Source organism: Bos taurus, chromosome 18 (genome assembly GCF_002263795.3).
Source record: "Bos taurus isolate L1 Dominette 01449 registration number 42190680 breed Hereford chromosome 18, ARS-UCD2.0, whole genome shotgun sequence".
NCBI lineage: Eukaryota > Metazoa > Chordata > Mammalia > Artiodactyla > Bovidae > Bos > Bos taurus.
Genome location: NC_037345.1, coordinates 49,070,549 through 49,091,834, shown reverse-complemented (window position 1 = coordinate 49,091,834; position 21,286 = coordinate 49,070,549). Strand labels below are relative to the sequence as shown.

Sequence of the window (21,286 nt, the reverse complement as noted above, 5' to 3'; positions counted from 1 at the left end):
CCGCCTCGCCCCAGCCTTTGCACAGTCGCTGGCCAATCCGGGTGTGGATCCAATCAGACTCTATTTCCCAGAAGACCTAGCGGGCTGAGGCGACCTGCGGTCCTCAGAGTCTTGGCGGCAGTTGGTGGAGACGGACCTGCGGGGCAGTCCTTGGCGTTGTTTGCGCGTTTACCTGAGTACTACGTAGTACTCCAGTGTTCCGGGAACTCTTCTCGCCAGCCCACCTCACTCCGGCCCTATCTGTGAGCAGAGCGGTGCCAGCCCGAGCCCTGCCTGGGATTGGGCGCCCGCCGAAGTCGGCACGCCGTTTGCCGTGGCTCTGTGAGGCTCTTGTCAGGATTGCCCTCGCCTCATCGCCATGGCGCCCACTATCCAGACCCAGGCCCAGCGCGAGGATGGCCACAGGTAGGCACTCCGCTACCTGACTGTACCGCTTTTCTCTAGGTCTGGGTGGGCGTCAGCGAGATGAGAGGGTCAGGTGGTTTTGTCAGTCTTCAACCTTGCCAGCCCCCCAGGTCTGCCCGTGTCGTCACGGAGCGCACACCCGTTTAGGGGGGCGGGTCCCGGACGTGGTGTTCCCCAGCTCCCCCCCACACCTTCCCTGCCATGTTCTGGAATTAAGCTGTTGAGGATTGAGTTTTTATTCTTCCAGTGAAGCGTTTGGAGACCCCTTTCCCCAAAAAACAATTATGTGACTCTATTATTAAAGTATTTGAAGACGTGTCCTTCAAAGAGATTTAACATTTAGGGACACTGTCTCTAAGAGGCATACTTGACTCCCTCCGTTATAGCACTTGAGGTACCTCTACTAAGAGGAATTATCATTTGTCACCCTTTAGCTTGGAAAAGCCCCCTACGCTCTCCTGTCAATCCTTTTCTTTCCATCTTTTGTCATTGTCTCTCTTTTACCCACCAGGCCCAATTCTCACCGGACTTTGCCTGAGAGGTGAGCTCCATCGTGTTTCCCCAGGACGGGTGGGCCAAGTGGGGCTGGGCGCAGAGGTAGGGCAGCAGGAGCCAGGTTTTGAGCCACTGTGTTCCCAGGTCTGGAGTGGTCTGCCGAGTCAAGTACTGCAACAGCCTCCCTGACATCCCCTTCGACCCGAAGTTCATCACCTATCCCTTCGACCAGAACAGGTGAGACTAAGAGTGGGGCTTTGGGAAACACCTTAGAATATGAGTTCCTTGAGGGTAAGGGCTGCTTTTTCTGACGGTTCAGGGCAGAGAATGGTAGTTAACCTGTAATAGTAGGTGCACAATAGGTATCTGTTAAGAAGCAAGCAGTATCCAAGTCTCTTTACACTTAAGAGCTGCTAGCCTTCTGATTCCAATGTGGAGGTTATTTCATTCTGAATTCCTCCCTGGAGTACCTTAGCCTCTAGGAAGCTGGGCTGTGAGGGTTAAGGCTGGAATCAGGAAACCATAATGGGCATGTTTTCCCTACCCAGGTTTGTTCAGTACAAAGCAACTTCCCTGGAAAAACAGCACAAACATGATCTCTTGACTGAGCCAGACCTGGGAGTTACCATTGACCTCATCAACCCTGATACCTACCGCATCGACCCCAATGGTGTGTTGGGAGACAGGGAGGGCCTGCTCTAGGCTAGTGAGGGCCAGCTCTGGACCTCCCTCAGAGTCCTCCTCTCACCTTGCTTTCTTCTAGTACTCCTAGACCCAGCTGATGAGAAGCTTCTGGAAGAGGAGATTCAGGCCCCCACCAGTTCCAAGAGGTGAGGGGGTGCTGAGTGGGGACTTAGGACTGGTGCTGATGGGAAGGCAGTGGGGTCCTGAGGTGCCTGATTCTCCCACTCCAGATCCCAGCAGCACGCAAAGGTGGTGCCATGGATGCGGAAGACAGAGTACATCTCCACGGAATTCAACCGTTATGGCATTTCCAATGAGAAGCCTGAGGTCAAGTAAGTTATGGTGGGTAGGGAGGGAAGATGGAGATTTCAGGTATGTCCAGTTACCTCTAAATGTTTTTCTCTTTCTCCCCAGGATTGGGGTTTCTGTGAAGCAGCAATTCACTGAGGAGGAAATATACAAAGACAGGGATAGCCAGATCACAGCTATTGAGAAGACTTTTGAGGATGCCCAGAAATCTGTAATTGAAGGACTGGGATAGGGGAAGGGGGGATAAAGGTGCGACTCCAGAGCACTTTGTACTTTTTCTTACCCTGTTTTTTTTGCCTCTGCCAGATCTCCCAGCATTATAGCAAGCCCCGAGTGACACCAGTGGAGGTCATGCCTGTCTTTCCAGATTTTAAGGTCAGATCCAGGGCAGGGGGCAGAGAGGGACAGCCTGCCATCTCTGCCTGTCCTAGTCTAACCCCAGTGCCCTCCATCCCCCAGATGTGGATCAACCCTTGCGCTCAGGTAATCTTTGACTCAGACCCCGCCCCCAAGGACACAAGTGGTGCAGCTGCATTGGAGATGATGTCTCAGGCCATGATCAGGTGAGTGGCCCTGCTGTCCACCTTGGCCTGCTTTTTATTGTTTTTGTCCTCACTCAGTCTTTACTGCTCCTCTTTCCCCCTCAAACAGGGGCATGATGGATGAGGAAGGGAACCAGTTTGTGGCTTACTTTCTGCCTGTGGAGGAAACACTGAAGAAACGAAAACGGGACCAGGAAGAGGAGATGGATTATGCACCAGATGATGTGTACGTGGGTTGGGGTTAGGTTTTAGGTATTGAGAAGTGTGTCCTTTTCTCCTTCATAGGGAAGAAATGGGGCTGACCCTGTCCCCTTCATCCTCAGGTATGACTACAAGATTGCTCGAGAGTACAACTGGAATGTGAAGAACAAGGCTAGCAAGGGCTATGAGGAAAACTACTTCTTTATCTTCCGAGAGGGTGATGGTGTTTACTACAATGAATTGGAGACCAGGTACTCAGCACAATCCTACCTCACTCAGATTAGCTTGGGCTTGTACTTCAGAGTCAGGATCTTGGGGTGTACAAGAAGAGCTACCTTGGAGGTCATTTGTATCTAGGGATTTGCCACGTGCATTTTTAAGAGTGGAAGCCTATAAAGCTGGAGCTGGTTCTAACACAAGAACCCAGAAGAAAAATCTTTACCTAACACTGGAGATATTTGGAGCTTTCATGCAGGGTAGGACTGCTAAGTTGTAAACATAGCCAGAATATGGAGTAATATGTAAAATTAAAATTAATGTTTTAAATAAATGAGATGCTAGATACCCAAGTTCAAAAAACATGATCCCTAAACTTCCCTGACGGAGAAGGAAGTGGCACCCCACTCCGGTACTCTTGCCTGGAAAATCCCATGGATGGAGGAGCCTGTTGGGCTACAGTCCATGGGGTCGCTAAGAGTTGGACACGGCTGAGCGACTTCACTTTCACTGTTCACTTTCACGCACTGGAGAAGGAAATGGCAACCCACTCCAGTGTTCTTGCCTTGAGAATCCCAGGGACAGGGGAGCCTTGTGGGCTGCCATCTATGGGGTCGCACAGAGTCGGACACGACTGAAGCGACTTAGCAGCAGCAGCAAACTTCCCTGATGGTTACAAGTTTACTGCTGTGCTGGGACCCTTGATGTAAAGGTTGGGAAAGTGTGACCTTGAGTTTCTGTTTAAAGCAGAGATCACAAATTCTGGTCCCATTAAGCCAGGCAAAAAATGTAAAATGTACAGTAGGCTGTAGGGGTCTAGGTGACCTGGAGCCCTTGGCAACCTTCAAGAGGCACTGTGACCCAGCACAGCAAAGGGTCCAACCCACTGCTATGTTGGGGGTGGAGGTGGGGTGGGAATCAGAGGCCCAGTGGAGTCAGAATCTTACTTTCTGAAATCCAGATTCTCTTTTTAAGGGTTCGTATCTAATTCACATTAAAATCTACTTCTTTATACATTTATGTGTTTATGTAAAGGGTATACATATATATAATTCCAGGGCCCTCAAACTGATAACCTTTGGAGCTATTTTCTTGCCTGTGAAAGTGAAGTTGCTCAGTCATGTCTGACTCTTTACTACCCCATGGACTGTAGCCTGCTAGGCTCCTGCATCCATGGGATTCTCCAGGCCAGAATACTGGAGTGGGTTGCCATTTCCTTCTCGAGGGGATCTTCCCGACACAGGGATCGAACCCCGGGTCTCCCGCACTGCAGGCAGACCCTTTACCATCTGAGCCACCAGGGGCTCCTTTTTTTCTTGCCTGTCCCCTACCCCAAATTTAGTTTCCCTTATTCAGTCTGTATTTATTCTGGTCTTTTCTGGGCTAGGCATAAATGAGTAAAGATGAGTAAGAACCAAGTTAGACCAGATTCCCCACAGGGGTCTTTAACTGAATCTCATGTACTTCTCCCCAATTCTACCACTGCAGGGTTCGCCTGAGTAAGCGCCGAGCCAAGGCCGGGGTTCAGTCGGGTACCAATGCCCTGCTTGTGGTCAAACACCGGGACATGAATGAGAAGGAATTAGAAGCCCAGGTAACAAGCACCACTGACCCCGGTCTCCCATGGGGAGGGTGGTAGTTGGTGGAGTGGCACAGGAACCAGATTGAACCTTCTCCTTCCCCTCAATTGTCCTGCTTCCAGGAGGCACGGAAGGCTCAGCTGGAGAACCATGAACCCGAGGAGGAAGAAGAGGAGGAAATGGAGACAGAAGAGAAAGAAGCTGGGGCCTCAGGTAAAGCTGGACAGACTGAACTCTGACTCTGGGTGGGTGGGTGGGTGGGGAACTTGGGTCTCACTTCTTGCTCTCTTGCAGATGAGGAACGAGAGAAGGGCAGCAGCAGTGAGAAGGAAGGCAGCGAGGATGAGCGCTCTGGCAGTGAGAGTGAACGGGAGGAGGGTGACAGGGATGAGGCGAGTGACAAGAGTGGCAGCGGCGAGGATGAAAGCAGTGAGGATGAGGCCCGGGCCGCCAGAGACAAAGAGGAGATCTTCGGCAGTGATGCTGATTCGGAGGATGACGCTGACTCTGATGATGAGGACAGAGGACGGGCTCGTGGCAGTGATAATGACTCAGACAGTGGCAGTGATGGGGGTGGCCAGCGGAGCCGGAGCCACAGCCGGAGCCGGAGCGCCAGTCCCTTCCCCAGTGGCAGCGAGCATTCTGCTCAGGAGGATGGCAGTGAAGCTGCAGCTTCTGATTCCAGTGAAGCTGACAGTGACAGTGACTGAGTCCCAGAGCCTTCAGCCCTGGCGCAGATAGTTATTTTGTGCAGGAAGGCACTTTTCGAGTGGTCTCTTTGTGAGCCTATTGCTTTGTTTTCCTCTCCTCCAAACCTTTGCTGTTAATAAAGCCAGCTTCTCTTTACTTCCCCTCCCAGGCACCATGGTCTCATTCTGCCTGCCCCATGCAGAACCCCCCTGAACCACCCCAGGTGCTTAAGGCACAAAACCAAAGGCCACAAAGGCAGGGTCATTAGGTTTTTCAGGAAATGTAGCATAACAAAGATCAGAATCCTTTTCGTTTGTTTGTTCTTTTTTTTTTTTCCAAAATAAGCCCAGACCATTAAACAAGTGAAACTCCATCAAATAAGTCTTCTCCAACAGCGAGAAAAACTGTACAGTTACTCAAAGCTGATTCTGCCAGTGGGGCTGGGAATAGAAGGGAGGGTGAAATCATGGTGGAGGGGCGGGGGCTGGGGAGGGGCAGGAGTGGGTCAGGATCCTGCCCATCAGAGTGGGGCCGCCTGCGTCCTGCACACTCTGCTGACAGGTGGGGGGAAGGGGGCAGCTCTTGCCTCCCATTATGTGGGGGGTGTCCCTCACCACCTCCCAGTGCCAGGCAGACCCAGCTCACCCTGATGGGTAGTGAACAAGACAGGACTGGCTGGGAGGAGGTGAGGGTCTCTTAAGAGGGACACCCTGCTGATTCCAAAAAACGAGGTGGCCCCTGTCCATCCCACTTCCCCGGGCTAGGAGGAGGATTGGAGAAGCCCTGGGAGTTGGAGGGGAATGAGCAAAGGCACAGAAACATGGAGGGGCCGGGATGGGGGACTTGCATAGGTTGATGAGTGTGCAAGAGGTACATAAATAAACCTGACACCCCACCCAGCCCGGCACTGGGAGAGGAGGGAGGGACCCAGAGCAGGTCCCCAGGGCCACCCCACCCCCTGGCTTCCTCCCCCACCCTGGGTCAGAGTTGAGGGAGGTCCAGACCAGGAGGGCAGAGGCAAGAAGGTCTGGGGAATGGGTGAGTGCAGGGAGGGTGGTGGTTTAAAATTTTTTTTTTTGGTTTTTTGTTTTTTCCCAACATTTTGTATCTTTAATAACATACACAATGGTTACCAGCCATATTCATAACAAAAGTTATTCATAAAATGTATCTAAAAATAACATTTTTTCCTTTTCGGTGTGAAAAGCTTGAGAATGTCCCAGTGAGGGGGGGGGGCGGGTTGAGGGGATGGGGTTGGAAGAGGGGACCCTGGCTTCCCCATAGCCTGAACCCCCAAATCCCCTCCCTCCAACTGGGCCCCAGCACACCCCCTCAGTAGGAACAGAGATTGGTATGATTCTGGGGCTGGGACGAACCTCTGGGTTATGATATATAGTGTTCCACTTAAGTGAGGTCATGACAATGAGGGGGTGGGGTGGGGGAAGGGTAAAAGAAAAGGGGATAGGGGTGGGGAAGGAAACCAAAAACCATCCCCTTTCCCTTATTCTTTACCCCCAAGTCTTTCAGCAGCTAGACTTGGGAGTGGAGAAGAATTTGTGTTGGTGGGGGTGGGAGACGTTAAGGCAACAGACTTCCTGACCTCACTGGCTGCCCTGGCTCCCAGCCTTCGACCTCTGCATCTGCGGAGCCAGGGCTAGGGGTGGGGTGGGGAAGGGCTAGGGGGTGTGGAGGAGGGGGCTCTGCCCTCTCCCCTTGTAAAATTCAGGCTCCCCCTGCCACTTTCTTGGCTCAGAGAGAGGCCTGAGGATTCTAAAAATGAGAGGGAATGATCAGAGAGAAAAACCGTTAAGAACTATATAAATATGTATCTTAAATAGACCTAAGAAATTAATTGCAGAGAATCTCTGATAAACAGGGCAAAAGGAAGTGAGTGAGAGGAGGGTAGCTCCTGTCCTTGGGGAATGATGGGAATGGGGAAGAAGAAGGTGTAAGGAGGTGAGGGAGAGAGGGAGAGAGAGACAGGCAGACAGACACGCTCCTCTCCTCACCCGCCTTTATCTCCTCAGCTCCTCTCAACATTCAGGAGAGCAGATTATCTACCCCACTCATCTCTCCCCAAATGTCAGATGCTTCTGAGCAGGCCCCACAAGAGAGTGGGTCAGTGAGTCTGGGGGAGACTTTTTCCTTGGGAGGGGCAGGTGGCCAGCAGTCTAGAGGAGGCAGGGGTGGAACAGGGCCAGGTAGGGGGTGAAGGAGGGAAGGAGGGGGCAGACAGGCTGGCCAGTCCCTGCCCCCTTTATCCTGGCTGCCCCCTACCTCCCTGGGCCTCAGCAGAGATCCCTCGACGGGCCTGGGAGTGAGCAAGGCGTGTGCCAATGTTAAACAAAAGTTAAAAGGGTGAGAGAGTAGAAAAATATTAGAATGTATAGCTGAGCCAGCCCACCCTCTCGCTGTCGCGGAGAAGCCCGTTGGGGGTTGGCCCCCGCCCGCCGCCCGGGGAGCCTATGGGTGCGCTGGGCTGTGGGTCCCGTCAGATGGTGGAGGTTTTGTCTGTCCCATCTGTGGTAAGAAAGGGAGGAAGGGAGGAAGATCAGGAGCTGGCGGGAGGCCCAAGAAAAGGTGCTCAGGTAGCCTGTCATCCCAGTCAGGCCCTCCCTGGAGTCCGGCCTCCCCTAGGGACCCCTCAGGATGACTCTGAGTTGCTCAGTTCAGAGGTGGAGACGCTGCTGGGTAGGTGGGAGCTGGGTCAGGGAAAGAGGAAATGCTCACCACCCAAGGCGTGTTCTGTCATGCTCAGACACAGAGACTCCAGAGTGGGATTGATCTCCAGGTCAGGCCCAGGGACCGGGCAGTCTGGGTGGGAGAGAGGAGAACAGAAGCAGTAAGGACTGGACTGGGGTGAAGGGTAGAGTCACGAAGACAGAGGCTGGCGTGAAGGAGAGGCTGACGGGGATGAGAAGGAAAGGAGAGGCAAGAAACAGAGACACAAAGCCTGTAAGACATACACACACTTGGTACTGGGCAGACCTAACACCACTCACTGCTTAAAAGCTTTTCTGGGCTCCTCACTGCTTCTAGAGGAACTCTGAGCTTTTTACCCGGGTTCACAAGACCCTGCTCTTTCACCTTCCAGCCTCACCTCTCATGATGTCACCTATAAATCCACAAGCCATGTTGGATCATCTAATTGTCTCTCCTTAATAATAATAATAAAAAAAAGAAAAGTTGACCCCTCTGAGACTCAGATTCATGACTAATAAGATGGGAATATCAGTGCCTTCACATGTGCAGCTGGGGATTTGACTGAACAGTGCAGGAAAGCTGTCTGACACATAGCATACTGGTGAAAAGAACTGGTCTCATTTTTCACTCCTGCAGTTCAGCCATTCAGTCATTTAATAGTGTTTACAGATGCCTACCATGTGCCAAGCCCTGTGCTAGGATGAACAGGACAAATGGGGTCTCCTGCCTGTCACATAATCTCATAAAAGAATCCTTTGTGACATAAAGAGTTTGGGGTCACAAGCAATCTAAGCTCTCTCTAGAGGCAGCCCTTTCCAGACCAGCCTTCTCTGCTTCTACAGCCTCAGTGCCTAGCAGCACAGGGGCTGGCACAGGGTAGTCACCCTTGACTTGCTGAGCAAGGCAGGGCTGCTGCCGCTGCTAAGTCACTTCAGTTGTGTCCGACTCTGTGCGACCCCATAGGCTAGGGTATCTCTAACCTCCCTTTTGCCTGCTTTGCCCTCCTTCTGATCTCCCATCTCTAGGCTGATCTGTAAGCAGAGGGAAGACAGCCCTTAGGGTAGAACCTGTTCAAAGAGCCGAAGTCTACAGGTCCCTGCTTGGTCACCTGGCCTCTGAGAGGACACTAGTGGACTGATAGGCAGGACTCCCTTCTACAGAAACCTGGCCGCTCTGTCTCCTCCCCTCCACTCCTTTCAAACTGAGTATTTAACAATCCTCGAAAAAGACGCAGACAGACACCAGTATGAGCACTAAGATTATGACACAGGGAGGGAGAGAGAGAAAGATGGGGGGTGGGTGGGGATAAGGAGTGAGAGAAGATGGGGAGAGGGGGAGAGACAGAGAACAAATATATGCAAGGGATAGTGTGTATAAGACCCAGAAGAGAAAAGAAAGGCCAGCTAAGGGTAGTGTTGAGGCAAAGTCCTAAGGGTGGGCACCTTACCTGGAGGGAACATGAGAATGGCCTGGGGTGACGAGTGGACTGGGAGCGAGTGGGTGCGCTGCACAGAGCTGCGGCTCTGGCTGGGCATACTGTTGCTGCCTCCAGGGTTGGCGAACCACAGGTTCTGCATGGGGCATGGGAAGAGAGAAAGCAGTGGGTGGGTAGGGCAAAGGCCCAGACCCAGGAGTGGCAGAGTTGGCAGGAGTCACCTCCCCACTAAGCTGGGCCCACCTGGACACAAACATATGGACACACACATCACAGGCACCACCACCCCAACCCAGAAGTGCCAGGCTCTTTGCTTCCAGCTGGCTCACCTGTCGGCCCTGGCCCCCAAGGCTGGGGCTGGTGAGGGCATGTCGAGGGGAGATGCCCCCAATGCCCGAAGGGCTCAGAAGGCCCATCCTGCCAGGCGGAAGGGCCCGGGGAGGCATTGGGAACTGCCGCTGGGTCCGCCGGGCCACCCCCATCCCCACAGAACCAGCTATGGGGAGTGAGTTCGAGCCAAACGCCCAGCTGTGAGAGAGCAGAAGGCAGGGTGTCAGTTTAGGTGTATGGGCCCATCTGTTTAACTCTTTTTCTTACTCCCCACCACCCCTGTGGTAGGACAGAACATAGACCTGCATGAGCAGGGATTCCCTGTCCAAGTCCTTGCACTGTCATTCTGTCTCCTTCTGCCCAAAAGGGATTCCTAAGATGGAGATGAGAGAGTCCAAAGGTTTCCTCAAGTCCACTCAAAGCAGTTCTAACTTCAATTCTCAAGTGTGATATTTCTATTGTTTGTTTGGGGTGAGAAGCGACTTCAGAGCCCTCTGCACACAGGTGAGGAGAACAAGGGACAAGCAAGGGGCCAGCTATGGAGATGGGTACTGATTCTGCTATACTAATGGAATATTAGTATATTAGTATATGGAATATACTAATATTAGTATGGAATATTACTCTATTCTAATGGAAAATCAGGCACCACCTGATTTTCTAATGGGAAAGTCCTCACTGGGTGACTTATATAAGGCCACTCAGTTACTGAATGAGGACAATTGGACTCCCAGCCCAGGACACAATCACCCCTCTAAGCACTATCTGTCAAACAACAAGGGCTTACGAAAGAAAGGTCCCTGTGCCCTGGCTGCCCACCTACCCCTTCTGCTGCCTGTAGTTCTGCATCTCTAGTGCAGCTTTGCGCGGGAAAGTCCGGAGGAGCTTCAGCACTTGCTGTTTCCAGGACAGCAGTCGTTTCTTCTGTGTCTCCGTGAAAGCCTAGAATTAGGGGGGGTGAAAGAGGTGTGTGTGCTTCTTTCAGATCTGCCTTCTATCCATTCGCTCAAGTATTTATCAACTGCCTGTCCTGTGCTGGGCAACAATGGGACACAGAAGTGATCTGTGCTCACACAGCTTACAATTTAGCTGGGGAGACGATACATAAGAAATTGTAACTATGATAAATGCTGTGAGGAAGCAACACAAGAGGCACAAGAAACCTGATGTTATGAGGGGCTGGTGAAGGCATCCTGTTTTACTGAGAGCTGAGGGATCAGCAGGCAGGAGAGGGACTTACTCTCCAGAGAAGAATTATGTACTAAGGCTCTGAGAATGGGAGCTCAGGGCATCCACGGAACCCAACACTGGAAGGATGAGGGCTGGAGAGATGGGCAGGAGTCAGTTAGGCGGGGCCTTGTTGGACACATAAGGAGTGCTGGTCTGAGAGGATGGGGGCAGCCTTTCCATTCCTGAGAGCCCTAGGGAAGGCCTCACCTCATGAGACAGGCACTTTTCGATGAGCTGGAGGTAACTGGTGATGTTCTCCTCGTCTGGTCGGGACACCAGCAGCTGGGTGCACACTTGGGGACATGGAAAAAGGCGGGAGGTCAGCCCCCAGAATGCCCTCTGCCATGTTCCAGCTCCCCTGGCCCATGAGAAGGTGGGTCAGGAAACTCATGCCGGATGAGTACTAGCTATCTGCTAAGCATTGCACCTGGCTTATTATGAGGATATATACAGGGCCCACCGTACTCCCTGGCATATGGCAGATATGAAGTCAATGACTTTTTCTCAAGTCTTGGGATAGTGTCATCAATGGAGGGATTTTTAGCCTGACGAGTCTGAGGTTCAGAGACGTTGAGTTATTTGCCTCAGGTCACACAGCTAAAGGATTCAGACCCAGGTGTAAACTTGCCTATGCTGTGCTGCCTTAGGAAAAGGTGAGCTCATTAAGAGCATCAGGATATCCATCCTGTGGACTTCAGTCGCCTCTGAAAGAACCAATGGATTCGCCTTATCTGTTTACTCTTGGCTGTATGCAGTTTCCACTGACATAATGTCCCGTCTTCTGCTCAGGTTGGAGATGCTTTGAGGGTAAGGGCTGTCTCTCATCATCAGCCTGGACATGCCAGAGGGAAGGGGCCTTGTCATCCTTAGTCTTAGTCCCTTTCTTTAGTGCTCTAGTCCCCAGGGTGCTTTGAAAAATTCTGCTCCCATAATTTAAACTGGATTTGACCCCTGATGCCTGGGTTCACTTGGTACCCTGGCCCAGAACTTCCTGCTGGGCCCTGGGTGGTCTCACCTTTGCCCATCACCCGTGTAAACTGGCTGGGGATGTCTCCATCAGCGACAGGAGCAGGGGCTGGCTCACTGCCATCAGTGGGAGCTGGAGCTGGTGGAGGGGGGTAGCTCTCTGCAGCTGGAGGGTCATTGGTCTCACTGCCCTTGTCTGTGCCAGGGAGAGCCAGGGGAGGCTCAGCACCTGGCAGCGGTGGCTCCCCCCGGCCCCCATCCTTGGCAGTAGAGGTGGTGGCAGCGGTGGCGGCCACGGTGGCCTGGAGGACACTGTAGGCCTTGATGGGGGTGATGATGATCTGCTGCAGCTCCTGCAGAGCGTTTCGCAGATTTCCGCCTTCCAGCACATCCTGAGTGGGGAAGACACAGCCTGGGTCACATGCCAATCCCTACAGCTCTGCAGAATGACTACGCATATAGGGTCAAACAGCCCCTGCAAACAGCTGGCGGGACCCTGGGTTCCACCACACAGAGAAGGCAGGTAAAGGAGCTGCCGGAGTGTGCACACACACATACACACACATTTGTACATACATATTCCCTCTTCCCCACTTCAAGGTGGAGTGCCATGGAGATCTGGAGAAGGTGGGCTAATGCTGGGGTCTCAGGGTCCCACTGAGGATGGAACCAGATTCAAACCCACAGATTTGGACTAAGACACTGAAGGGAGCAAAAACCAGAAGGCAAGTGGCAGGGAAAGAGGAAAAGGGATGCAAATCAAGGCAGATATGTAAGGATAGGGCGCAGATAAGAAATAACCAACTGGAAAGAGATCGTGTGCACAGGGAGACACTGCTCTATCAGAAAGAGTTGTTAGAAATGGAAAAGTGAAATGGAAGAGAAGGGGTTGAGTCAACAGATATGATTCCAGAGACACAGACCAGGACAGACAGGGAGGAGAGCCTCTCAGCCTCTCAGCTCACTCACAAGCAAGTGAGCCCTGTGATCTGACTTGCACTTGGTTCCCAGAGCCTGGGTCCCTAGGGCTGGGGAGATCCCGAGGTGGGGGGCGACATCGGCAGCAAGGTGGACCCAGAGCCCTCAGCATTAGCACCACTGGGCAGTCACCTGACCTTGGAGATGGGGATACCAGGTCCTCACCTTCTCCAGGGATTTGAGGACGCTCTGCCTCTCGCGCAGCTTCTGGATGCTCAGGGCTATCTTGTGGCGGGCACCTTTGGTGACATTCTGTGGAAGGGGCACAAGGGGACAGGAAGCTGGAAATGGGAGGTTAAGGTACTCAAGGTGCCCCAACAAGGCCCCAGGAGAAGAGGCTTGGACTGCAAGGGTCACGTCAAAATGGTACTGCCCTCAACCTTGCCCTGAGGGTCTCCTCAGCTTCACCTGCGACTCCAAGTGCTGTTCAGTCAGCGTCATCATCTCCTCATAGCTCATCTGTGAGAAGAGGGCTGCATACTTGTGCAAGCGGAGGCTCTTGAGCCACGAGGGCACGTCTGTGGAAAAGAAGGGAGGGCATAAGGTGAGGAATCTGGCCCTGGTGACAGTTGTGGGGAGGGACCAGGCATCAATCATAGGCAGCCTTAAAAGCTGTAGGACACTGGAAGGAGGCAGGGAGAAGCCCAGGATCCATATGCCCAGCCAGACCCTTCCAGGTGGCCTTCCCTGCTCAGGACACCCTATCCTTCTGAGTTGCTGGGTTGGACTGTGTCCTAGGATAACCTCTGATGTCCTTAAAAGTATTTTTGGAACCTCTGTTCCATCAGTTACCTCTAGGTCCTAGCTTTCTTAGACTGGGCTGCCTGAGTGCAGGGGCTTTTCCCTAATCAGACTGGGACTTGTGGGGGTCTCTCTGCTCAGTCTTGAGCCCTTAGAGCAGGGACTGTCCACATTCCTCAGACCTGTATCCCCTTCTCGGGGGGCGGGGTTGGGGGGAAGAGAAAGAATTGGGTGGGGAGGGGTGGCAGCTCCAAGCTCTCTTCTGTCCTTTTAAGCTCTGCACAAGCCTCTTGAGGAGGTCCTAGTGCTAGTCTCCCCACCTGTACCTTTCATGCCACTGCCGTCCTCCTGGAAAGTGTTCCGGCTGGAGCCCTGCTCCTCCGTCTGCTCACTGCCAGAGGAGGCCACGCTGCTCTGCGGTGAGAGGGGTGCGTGGTCGGGCGTGGTGAAAACAGCCCGGGCCCCAAGCTCCTCTGGACTCGGCCACTCACCAGGGGTCTGGGGACTTGTGGGGATGAGCGACATGGAGCGCTTCAGCGGGCTGGGGTGGATTTGGCAGGGGAGACCTGGCCGGAGTGGGAGAGAGACAAGAGGTCAGGACTGGGAATCTGACCACAGGAGACCATGTTCCCCTGGTCAGTGCCATGGATGGCAGCTCAGCCTCGGAACCCAACAAAGGGAAAGGACCCTGGGGTCTGAGGGGAACTACCTACCAGCTACTGTAAGTTCCCGCATTCCCCTACCTACCCAACCCATTAGCAAGCTGTCAGCCACTTCTCTGAACTGCTCCACTTCCTCTGCTAGCACCCTGGGCTAAGTCACTGGAGTCCTTAGCTGGAATTGCCACCGCAGCCTCCTCACAAAATTTCTTGCCTTCATCTTCACCCGCTATGGTCTATTCAACTCACAACAGCCACACTGATCTTCCTTTAAATGCAAATCTGACCCACTTAGTCCCTGATTAAATCCTACCTGTAGCTTCCCTTTACAAGAAGAATAAAATTCAAACCCTCCTCCCAATACCTATAAGGCCTTACAGGACCTTGGCCCTGCTCATCTCTGAGGTCTCATCTCTCATAGCTCATCCCTCTGGTTCAAGCTTTTCTAGCCTTTGCCACACCTCTGCCCCCAATTTGTTCCTGGAACAGTGGAGCTTGTTCCAGCCTCAGGACTTCTGAGCTTGCTCCTCCTCCTTGTTCTCCTGATCTTGGCAGCTGGCTCCTCCAGGTCTCCTCTCAAAAAAGCATCACTCCTTTGGAGGCTTTCCCTGAACCCTCAGTCAGAAGTAGCTCCTCCTCACCAACCTCCAATCATATTACTATGTCCTGTCTTTCTTACAGCACCGATCACAACTTGAAATGACCTTATCTAATTATCTGTTCACTTGTTTATAACTGTACCCCCCTACTTCAAGACCTGTGAGAACAGGGCCCCATCCTGTCTTAAACATTATTAATTAAACTCAGTAATTACAGGGGGGTTTTCTACTAGAGGAGGTTCTACACAATTATGTGTAAAGTAAGTGAATGAGGTACATAAACTGCTTCCTCAACATCTATTATTGGGCTTCAATGCCTCCCAAAAGATGTTTTCTTGTTCTGAGCCCAAACAAAGGTGAATCCAGGCCCTCATTCACCAGATGTTTCATATCCTCCATCCATCCCATTCCTGGGATAAGAAAAGGGATCCAATTTGATTTTTAACCATTCTAAGGACAAGGCAGGTTCCCACGAGCTTCCAGACCTTTACGCATGCTACTCCATTCCCCTAGCTCACCAGTCACCCACCCTTAACTGCCAGCCACTTTGGCCTTCATTCCTAGCTCAAGTGTCCCCCTCTTCTGCGACTGTCTCCTCTGTGTGCCCTGGGCCCCTGTGCTGCTATCTCAAGTCCAGCCCTCCTGTTCCTTCCCTAGGCTGCCTCCCACTGGAATCTGGGCTTGTGTAGGATGGTGGCAAGCCTGCCCAACCATTTCTGCATCCCCAAGACAGGCCAAGACACAGGAATGCCTGAAAATTCACTGACTCCAAAAGGAGGGCACCCATCATCCTAAGAGTGCTAAGGGGGCCTCTGAGCTTGACGCAGGAAATCTAGAAGTACCCCAAGTCAAAAAGGAAAAGAAAACAAAGCCAAAAAGCCTCATGCTGCGTAGGTGAGACCATCAAGGCCTAGAGAACAGAAGTCCTTCACGCCAGTTCCCACAAAGAGTTAGGAGGCAGAGACAGAAGAACCCTAGCCTCATTTCTGATGGAATGGCTGGGTTTCCTGTGAGTGCCTCACTGACACCCAGATTCAGGACACCCAGCCTGTACGGGCCCCCAAAGCACCTTCCCTCATTTGTGACAGTTATCTATGCTCCTAGCCAGGAAGTCACCTGAGGGAGAGGGCAGTGTACTGACCCCATCCATGAAGGCTACCCTCCACCCACTATCTATGACCTCTGGGATCCTCCGCATGGGGCTCCTGCAAAGCCTCTGGACTTGTAACAGATGTCACCCTCTGGGCACGGGGGGCTGGAGAACCCTTAACACAGGCCTTTTTTTTTTTTTTTGGCTTGTCCTAGTGCCCCTGGCTTCCTCGTTTCTCTCCTCTCAGCCAAGAAGGGGGCAGGCGAGGCTGAGAGGACAGGAAATTATCCTGATTGGAACGATTGTGCAGTTCCTGAGAAGCCCTGCTTGGCCCCGCACTAGGGTGGAGGCTGGCCACAGCACGAGAACTATAAAAACAGGAATGCTGGCCAGATATCCAGGGCCTCGCACTCTCCAAGAAACCCTGGTCTGTCCTTGGCAGAACCCCAAACCCACCCTGCCTGCCCTTACAGGCCAATCCTTGCTCCCCACTCAAAAATATTTTAATGACTTCCTGTTTCCTGCAATTGCCTTAAATTGAAAAGCTTCATCTTATCCTTCAAGCCCCTCTGCCCTTGCCCCCAAATGTGACCCTAACATACTAAGATCTGAGAGTCAAGACAGACCTGAGTTCAAATTCTGGCTCAGCCACCTATTAACTTCACGAGTCACTTCATTTCCTCCTCTGTTTCCACTTGCATGTGAAGTTTTTGGTTCAGGGGCAGGCCCATGGTAAACATGAGTATTTGCTACGGCTATTACTCATTTAAATCCCTGCACCTCTCCATCCTTGCCAGACCCGTCTACATACCATTCCCTCCAATTTGACATCCCTGTACCTTCAATCCATGCTATGCCCTCTACTTGGAATGTCCAATTTCTCTTCTGGTTCAAATCCCATATCCAACATTGTTCCAGCCTGGTCTTTTAAAGTTGCTGCAAGTACGGGCACCCTGCATGGATGACCCCTCCTCTTGATGAGCATCTTCGGGAGGGTCACTTTTAGGTGGGGGCAGTGTAGCACAGTAATAAAGAATATGAGCTGTGGAGCCAGACTGCTTGGATTTAAACTCTGGCTACACCACCTTGGGCAAGTGACTTTTCTGTGACTCAGCCAATGAATTTTTTAGTATAAAGTTCTCAGAACAGCTCCTGGCAAAGACTAAATGTTGAATATATTTTAGCTAGAATTATCATTATTAATATACCCTCCCAACTTGGACACAGAAATTGTCATGCTCTGAGACTGGAAAAAAAAGTCCAAGACACCTTGGGTTGTTGCTAGAGCTCCTGGAAATGCCCCTCTATCCCTCTATCTTCCCTGATTCTTGCCAACTCTTGGGAGGGAAGCAGGTGACCAGGATATCCATATTCAACTGGGGAAGAAAGAGGCTCAGGGGTAACTGATGTGTACCAGGTGCCATACAACTCGGTACCAAAGACCCAAGGTTCACCCTGCCCCTGGCACAGGTAACATTTTCATTGTCACCCTCAGCTGGCCTGCTTTAACCAGGGCTTGCAAAAGGCAGCCGGCATCTTGAGGTTAAATCTTGGCAACTGCTTGCCTTGAGTCAGGTCACGTGACCATCACCTCATCAATCCTTGGAAATGTCAATCTCTTTTATCCTGTTCATTTCAACTAACATTTTAAAAACCAGAAAGCAACTATACTCTAATAAAAATTAAAAAAACAAAAAACAAAAACCTGACTAGAATACCAGCCCCTCCTGCTCACCCCAGCCTCTGGAGGTACTAACTAGGAGAGTCATTTTGAGACCGCTTAGTTGGAGGATAGCATAGTGTCAGAGGCAAGCACTGTTATCAGGCTGCCTGGTCTAAACCTTGGCCAGTTTCACTACTTGCTTTGTGGCCTTGAATACAAGACTTCATCTCTTTGCGTCTCAGTGCCTTCATCTGCAGAATGGGGCTAATGATACTGTTGTGATGAAGATTAAAGGAGACCATGCCTGCAAAATGCTTTTAAAAATAGAGGACCTAGCACAGTCAATGCTAAACAATGTTGCCTACTATTACTAAAGCCTTGCAGTATGAGTTACATCGTATATGAACAGGCTTACAAACATAAACTCCTCAGAAATGAGTCTGGTAAGCTGGAGCCAGATACAAAAATCCAGAATGTCTGAGCTAGAAAGAACTTCAAATTATGGTTACTAACTCAATGCTTTCAGAGGTCAGGCAGTTATCACACGTGCCCAAAGTCGGATGGTTGCAGCAGGGGCCTATTGGGACACGTGTAGGGTCTAAAGGTGGTAACCAATATTTAACTTCATCTTATGACTGCCAGCAGACCACAGGCCTTGATTTGCCAGATCGTTTGATTTTTTAAGAAAAGCTGAAATCTGGATTTTTAGGGGAAAATTCCTTACATTGCTGATTTATTTTAAAATGTAACAAAATAAAACCAAAGTTTTATTGAGTTTGGGCTCAATAAAGCATGTTGGCATGTCAGAAATGGCTCTGGGAATGCCAGTTCACAGCCTCTACACTGCCTCATAAAGCTGAGGCCCAGAGAGATTGGTTATGTGACTTGCCCAGGGACAGAGTGAGGGAAGAGAGAGCCCAGTCTGACCCTTTTCAAGTAGGCATGGCCTCCCAGGAACTCCCACCTCCTCACCTGCATTTGCGTTGCTCCCAATACTGTTGATAGCTGGCGGCACTGAGCTGGGTGGGTGGAAGGGCACATGTCCATTTTCCCGGGGTGGCTTGTCCTGCCAGGCTGGCCCTGCATCCCCAGGGCCCAGCTCTGCAGGGCCACCCCACTCATCTGAGCCCTGGCGAGAGTGGTAGGTGGGCTCAGGTCGGGTGCGAAAGCCGCTAGCTAGCCGGTCTTCCAAGTGGCTGAGCCAGAGGGCCAGTGCATTGCGGTCCTCCAGTGTGGTGGCTGGGTGGATGAGGGCATAGGAAAGCAGCTGGCGGCTCTCCTCGATGAAGGCATTGCTCTCGATCGAGTAGGCCAGCACTTTCTGCAGCAGCCTCATGTACTCCGACTTGGCCTCCGTGTTGCCTGGCTGAAGCAGGGGTAGGTGGGACAGCAGGAGGGATACCACCTTCTCTTTGGACTCCTGCTGCCACTGGCTGACGATGGCTGCAGAGGGGACAAGAGGGAATGTCAGGGGAACCAGGGTGGGGGACCCCCCCATAAAACCAGGAAAGGTGTCTACAGGCCATTCCCTCAGCTCCAATTTCACTTCCCTTCTCCTTTCATGACTCCAATCTTGTCCCTCATATAGGTGATATCTAACATACTCTGCCTGCTTCCATGGTAATTTTTTTTTCCGGTTTCATCACTCCTACTCTCAGAAACCTGCTATGGCTCCTATCAGCCAAACGTGCCACTCTGGAACCTGAGTCCCTCCTGCTGTCCCCAGGCCGGCTCTTCTTGCTTTATCCCTACTCCTTACCTTCATGGTCTCTACTCTCTTTCCCCTATCAAAACAGCCTTCATCCTGACTTGGAGGACAACAGAATATATTGGTTAAAAGCTTGGGCTCAGGACTTCCCTGGCAGTCCAGTGCAGAGGGCAGGGTTCAGCCCCTGGTTGGGGAACTAAAATCTCACATGCTGTGTGCTGCTGCTGCTAAGTCACTTCAGTCGTGTCTGACTCTGTGTGACCCCATAGACAGCAGCCCACCAGGCTCCCTGGTCCCTGGTATTTTCCAGGCAAGCACATGGTGTGTAGTGCAGCCAAAAAAAAAAAAAAAGCTTGGGCTTTAGAATCAGACGGTCTGGACTCTCCCAACTTACTAGCTTGACCTTAGAAAAGTCACTTAAACTTCACAGAGCACTGATTTCCTCACCTGAAAAATTTAGTACCCAATTCACAATGTTACTCTGAGATTCAATCAGTTAATAAAAAATGGAATGTGGCCTGGCATATAGAACATATCTAATAAATGCTGATGGCTGCTTTTAAAACTGCAATCAGCCTCTAGATTCTACCTTTCCAGTTCATTCCATATACCAGATGGATTTATCTTCCTAAAGCACACCAGGATATCATGTTCCTGACCTGAAGCTTATAATGGCAACCAGCACCAACAGACTCAAGTTCAAGAGCTCCTAACCCAACATCACCTTCATTTCTAGGGCATTCTTCCAGATAAAGACTTAGTTTAGGATACCCCATCTTCCCTGGGGCTCTCTAAATGCCATATTCATCCAAACTTCCACACTCAGGCTGACAATCAAGGTTTTAGTCTGTAACAGTCTTCCTTCCTCCTATCCAAATTATAAGTCTTTTATGGATTGCCTAAACCTGTCCTTCTTCAGGACGTCTTTCCTGGCTACTCCACACCCTGGGGATCTGGTGATGTCTCCTTTCTATCCCAACCCATAGTCTGAGGGCCCATCCGTCCTGTGAAGATGAGTGAGGCTTCCTTGTTCTACTCAGAAGTGAGCTCCCAGAGAATAAGGCCCCAAGCTAGCCCCACAAAGGTGGCCTTGGGAAGGAACTGTTACAGGACTGACTATCCCTCCTTGAAAACCTTGTTACCACTTCCATGACTAGTTCAATGGAGTGGAGGATGGCAGGTAATGCTGACGGGGAAAGGGAAAAGGACAAAGAATACCAACACTTGAGAAAAAAAGACAATGATCAGGATCAACTGTGTTCTCACTCTTGGGCAACTGAGCTCATACTTGCATCCACAGTGACAATCTTCCAACAATAAACAAGGGAGTTCTGAGAGGTGAGTTACTGGGCTAATGGTAAGGTCTCAGAAAGGCACAAAGGAACTGAATGGAGCTAGGACCCCAGAGGGGTGGGTGATGAAAAAGAACAGGTAGTGATGTGGCCCATGTCCCTCCTCTCCTACTTACGATAGAAACGTGATCACTGCAGAGAGCTCTACTTTCTCTATCTTAAAGAGAGACTTAGGATCATTCCTACCTGGCATGGTTGCTATGAATCTAGACCACAGCACAAAGCAGGACGTGAAGTAAGTCCTCAGTAAACATCAACTGTCATTCCTAACACCATGGTGGTTATACCTTACACGGGCTTCTTTTTGAATACCCACAGAGATTCTCAAAGCATAAGCTAACTCCCAGATCAGGAAACAGAGAGGCTAGAAATGGGCATATACAGGAGAGCCTCAGAATTTCAGGCATCTGGATTTCAAGTGAGCCCTGATCTGGATCCTTCTGCCTCCAATGGTGTCTCAACTCAGTATCCTTAAGGCTTAATACTCTGAGCACTTCTGGTCACCTCTGCCCACACTACAGGCTGGACACCTAGCCATTGGGAACATGGCATAAAAACCTGAGAAATACCTTTTTTATACACATTTCTTTTTCTTAATGATGTGTCTGGAAACCTGTGGCTTGGGAATTCATATTTGTAGCTCTAAGAAAACAAAACACATACAAGTCCAAACTCTTGGCCATATCAGTGCACCTTTTCTTGCCTGGCCT

At 51.2% G+C, this 21,286-nt stretch overlaps 2 protein-coding genes across 4 annotated transcripts in view; one reads left to right on the top strand and one right to left on the bottom strand.

Annotated features, from left to right (window-relative positions):
• The first annotated feature begins 244 nt into the window (after positions 1–244).
• Positions 245–5,278, top strand: PAF1 (PAF1 homolog, Paf1/RNA polymerase II complex component). The gene is made up of 14 exons (NM_001046293.1): positions 245–405; positions 917–946; positions 1,045–1,137; positions 1,449–1,570; positions 1,664–1,730; positions 1,815–1,916; positions 1,999–2,104; positions 2,200–2,268; positions 2,353–2,456; positions 2,545–2,661; positions 2,759–2,887; positions 4,341–4,446; positions 4,555–4,645; positions 4,727–5,278. Exons 1-14 carry the CDS (start codon positions 359–361, stop codon positions 5,140–5,142), a joined length of 1,599 nt encoding a protein of 532 aa, NP_001039758.1. The 5' UTR covers positions 245–358; the 3' UTR covers positions 5,143–5,278.
• A 147-nt stretch (positions 5,279–5,425) lies between these two features.
• The window catches only part of SAMD4B (sterile alpha motif domain containing 4B), a 36,215-nt gene continuing 20,354 nt past the window's right edge, over positions 5,426–21,286 (bottom strand). For 2 of the 3 annotated variants that reach the window (XM_024979078.2, XM_024979079.2), the window contains 11 exons: positions 18,489–18,959; positions 13,832–14,071; positions 13,173–13,282; positions 12,930–13,016; positions 11,836–12,178; positions 11,028–11,113; positions 10,414–10,532; positions 9,590–9,788; positions 9,273–9,396; positions 7,853–7,936; positions 5,426–7,642 (listed from right to left, as the gene is read on the bottom strand). In XM_024979078.2, coding sequence (XP_024834846.1) covers positions 7,614–7,642; positions 7,853–7,936; positions 9,273–9,396; positions 9,590–9,788; positions 10,414–10,532; positions 11,028–11,113; positions 11,836–12,178; positions 12,930–13,016; positions 13,173–13,282; positions 13,832–14,071; positions 18,489–18,959 — 1,892 coding nt within the window. In that variant the 3' untranslated portion in view covers positions 5,426–7,613. The remainder of the gene's footprint in view (positions 7,643–7,852; positions 7,937–9,272; positions 9,397–9,589; positions 9,789–10,413; positions 10,533–11,027; positions 11,114–11,835; positions 12,179–12,929; positions 13,017–13,172; positions 13,283–13,831; positions 14,072–18,488; positions 18,960–21,286) is intronic. The other variant, XM_059877539.1, reaches the window with a different exon arrangement.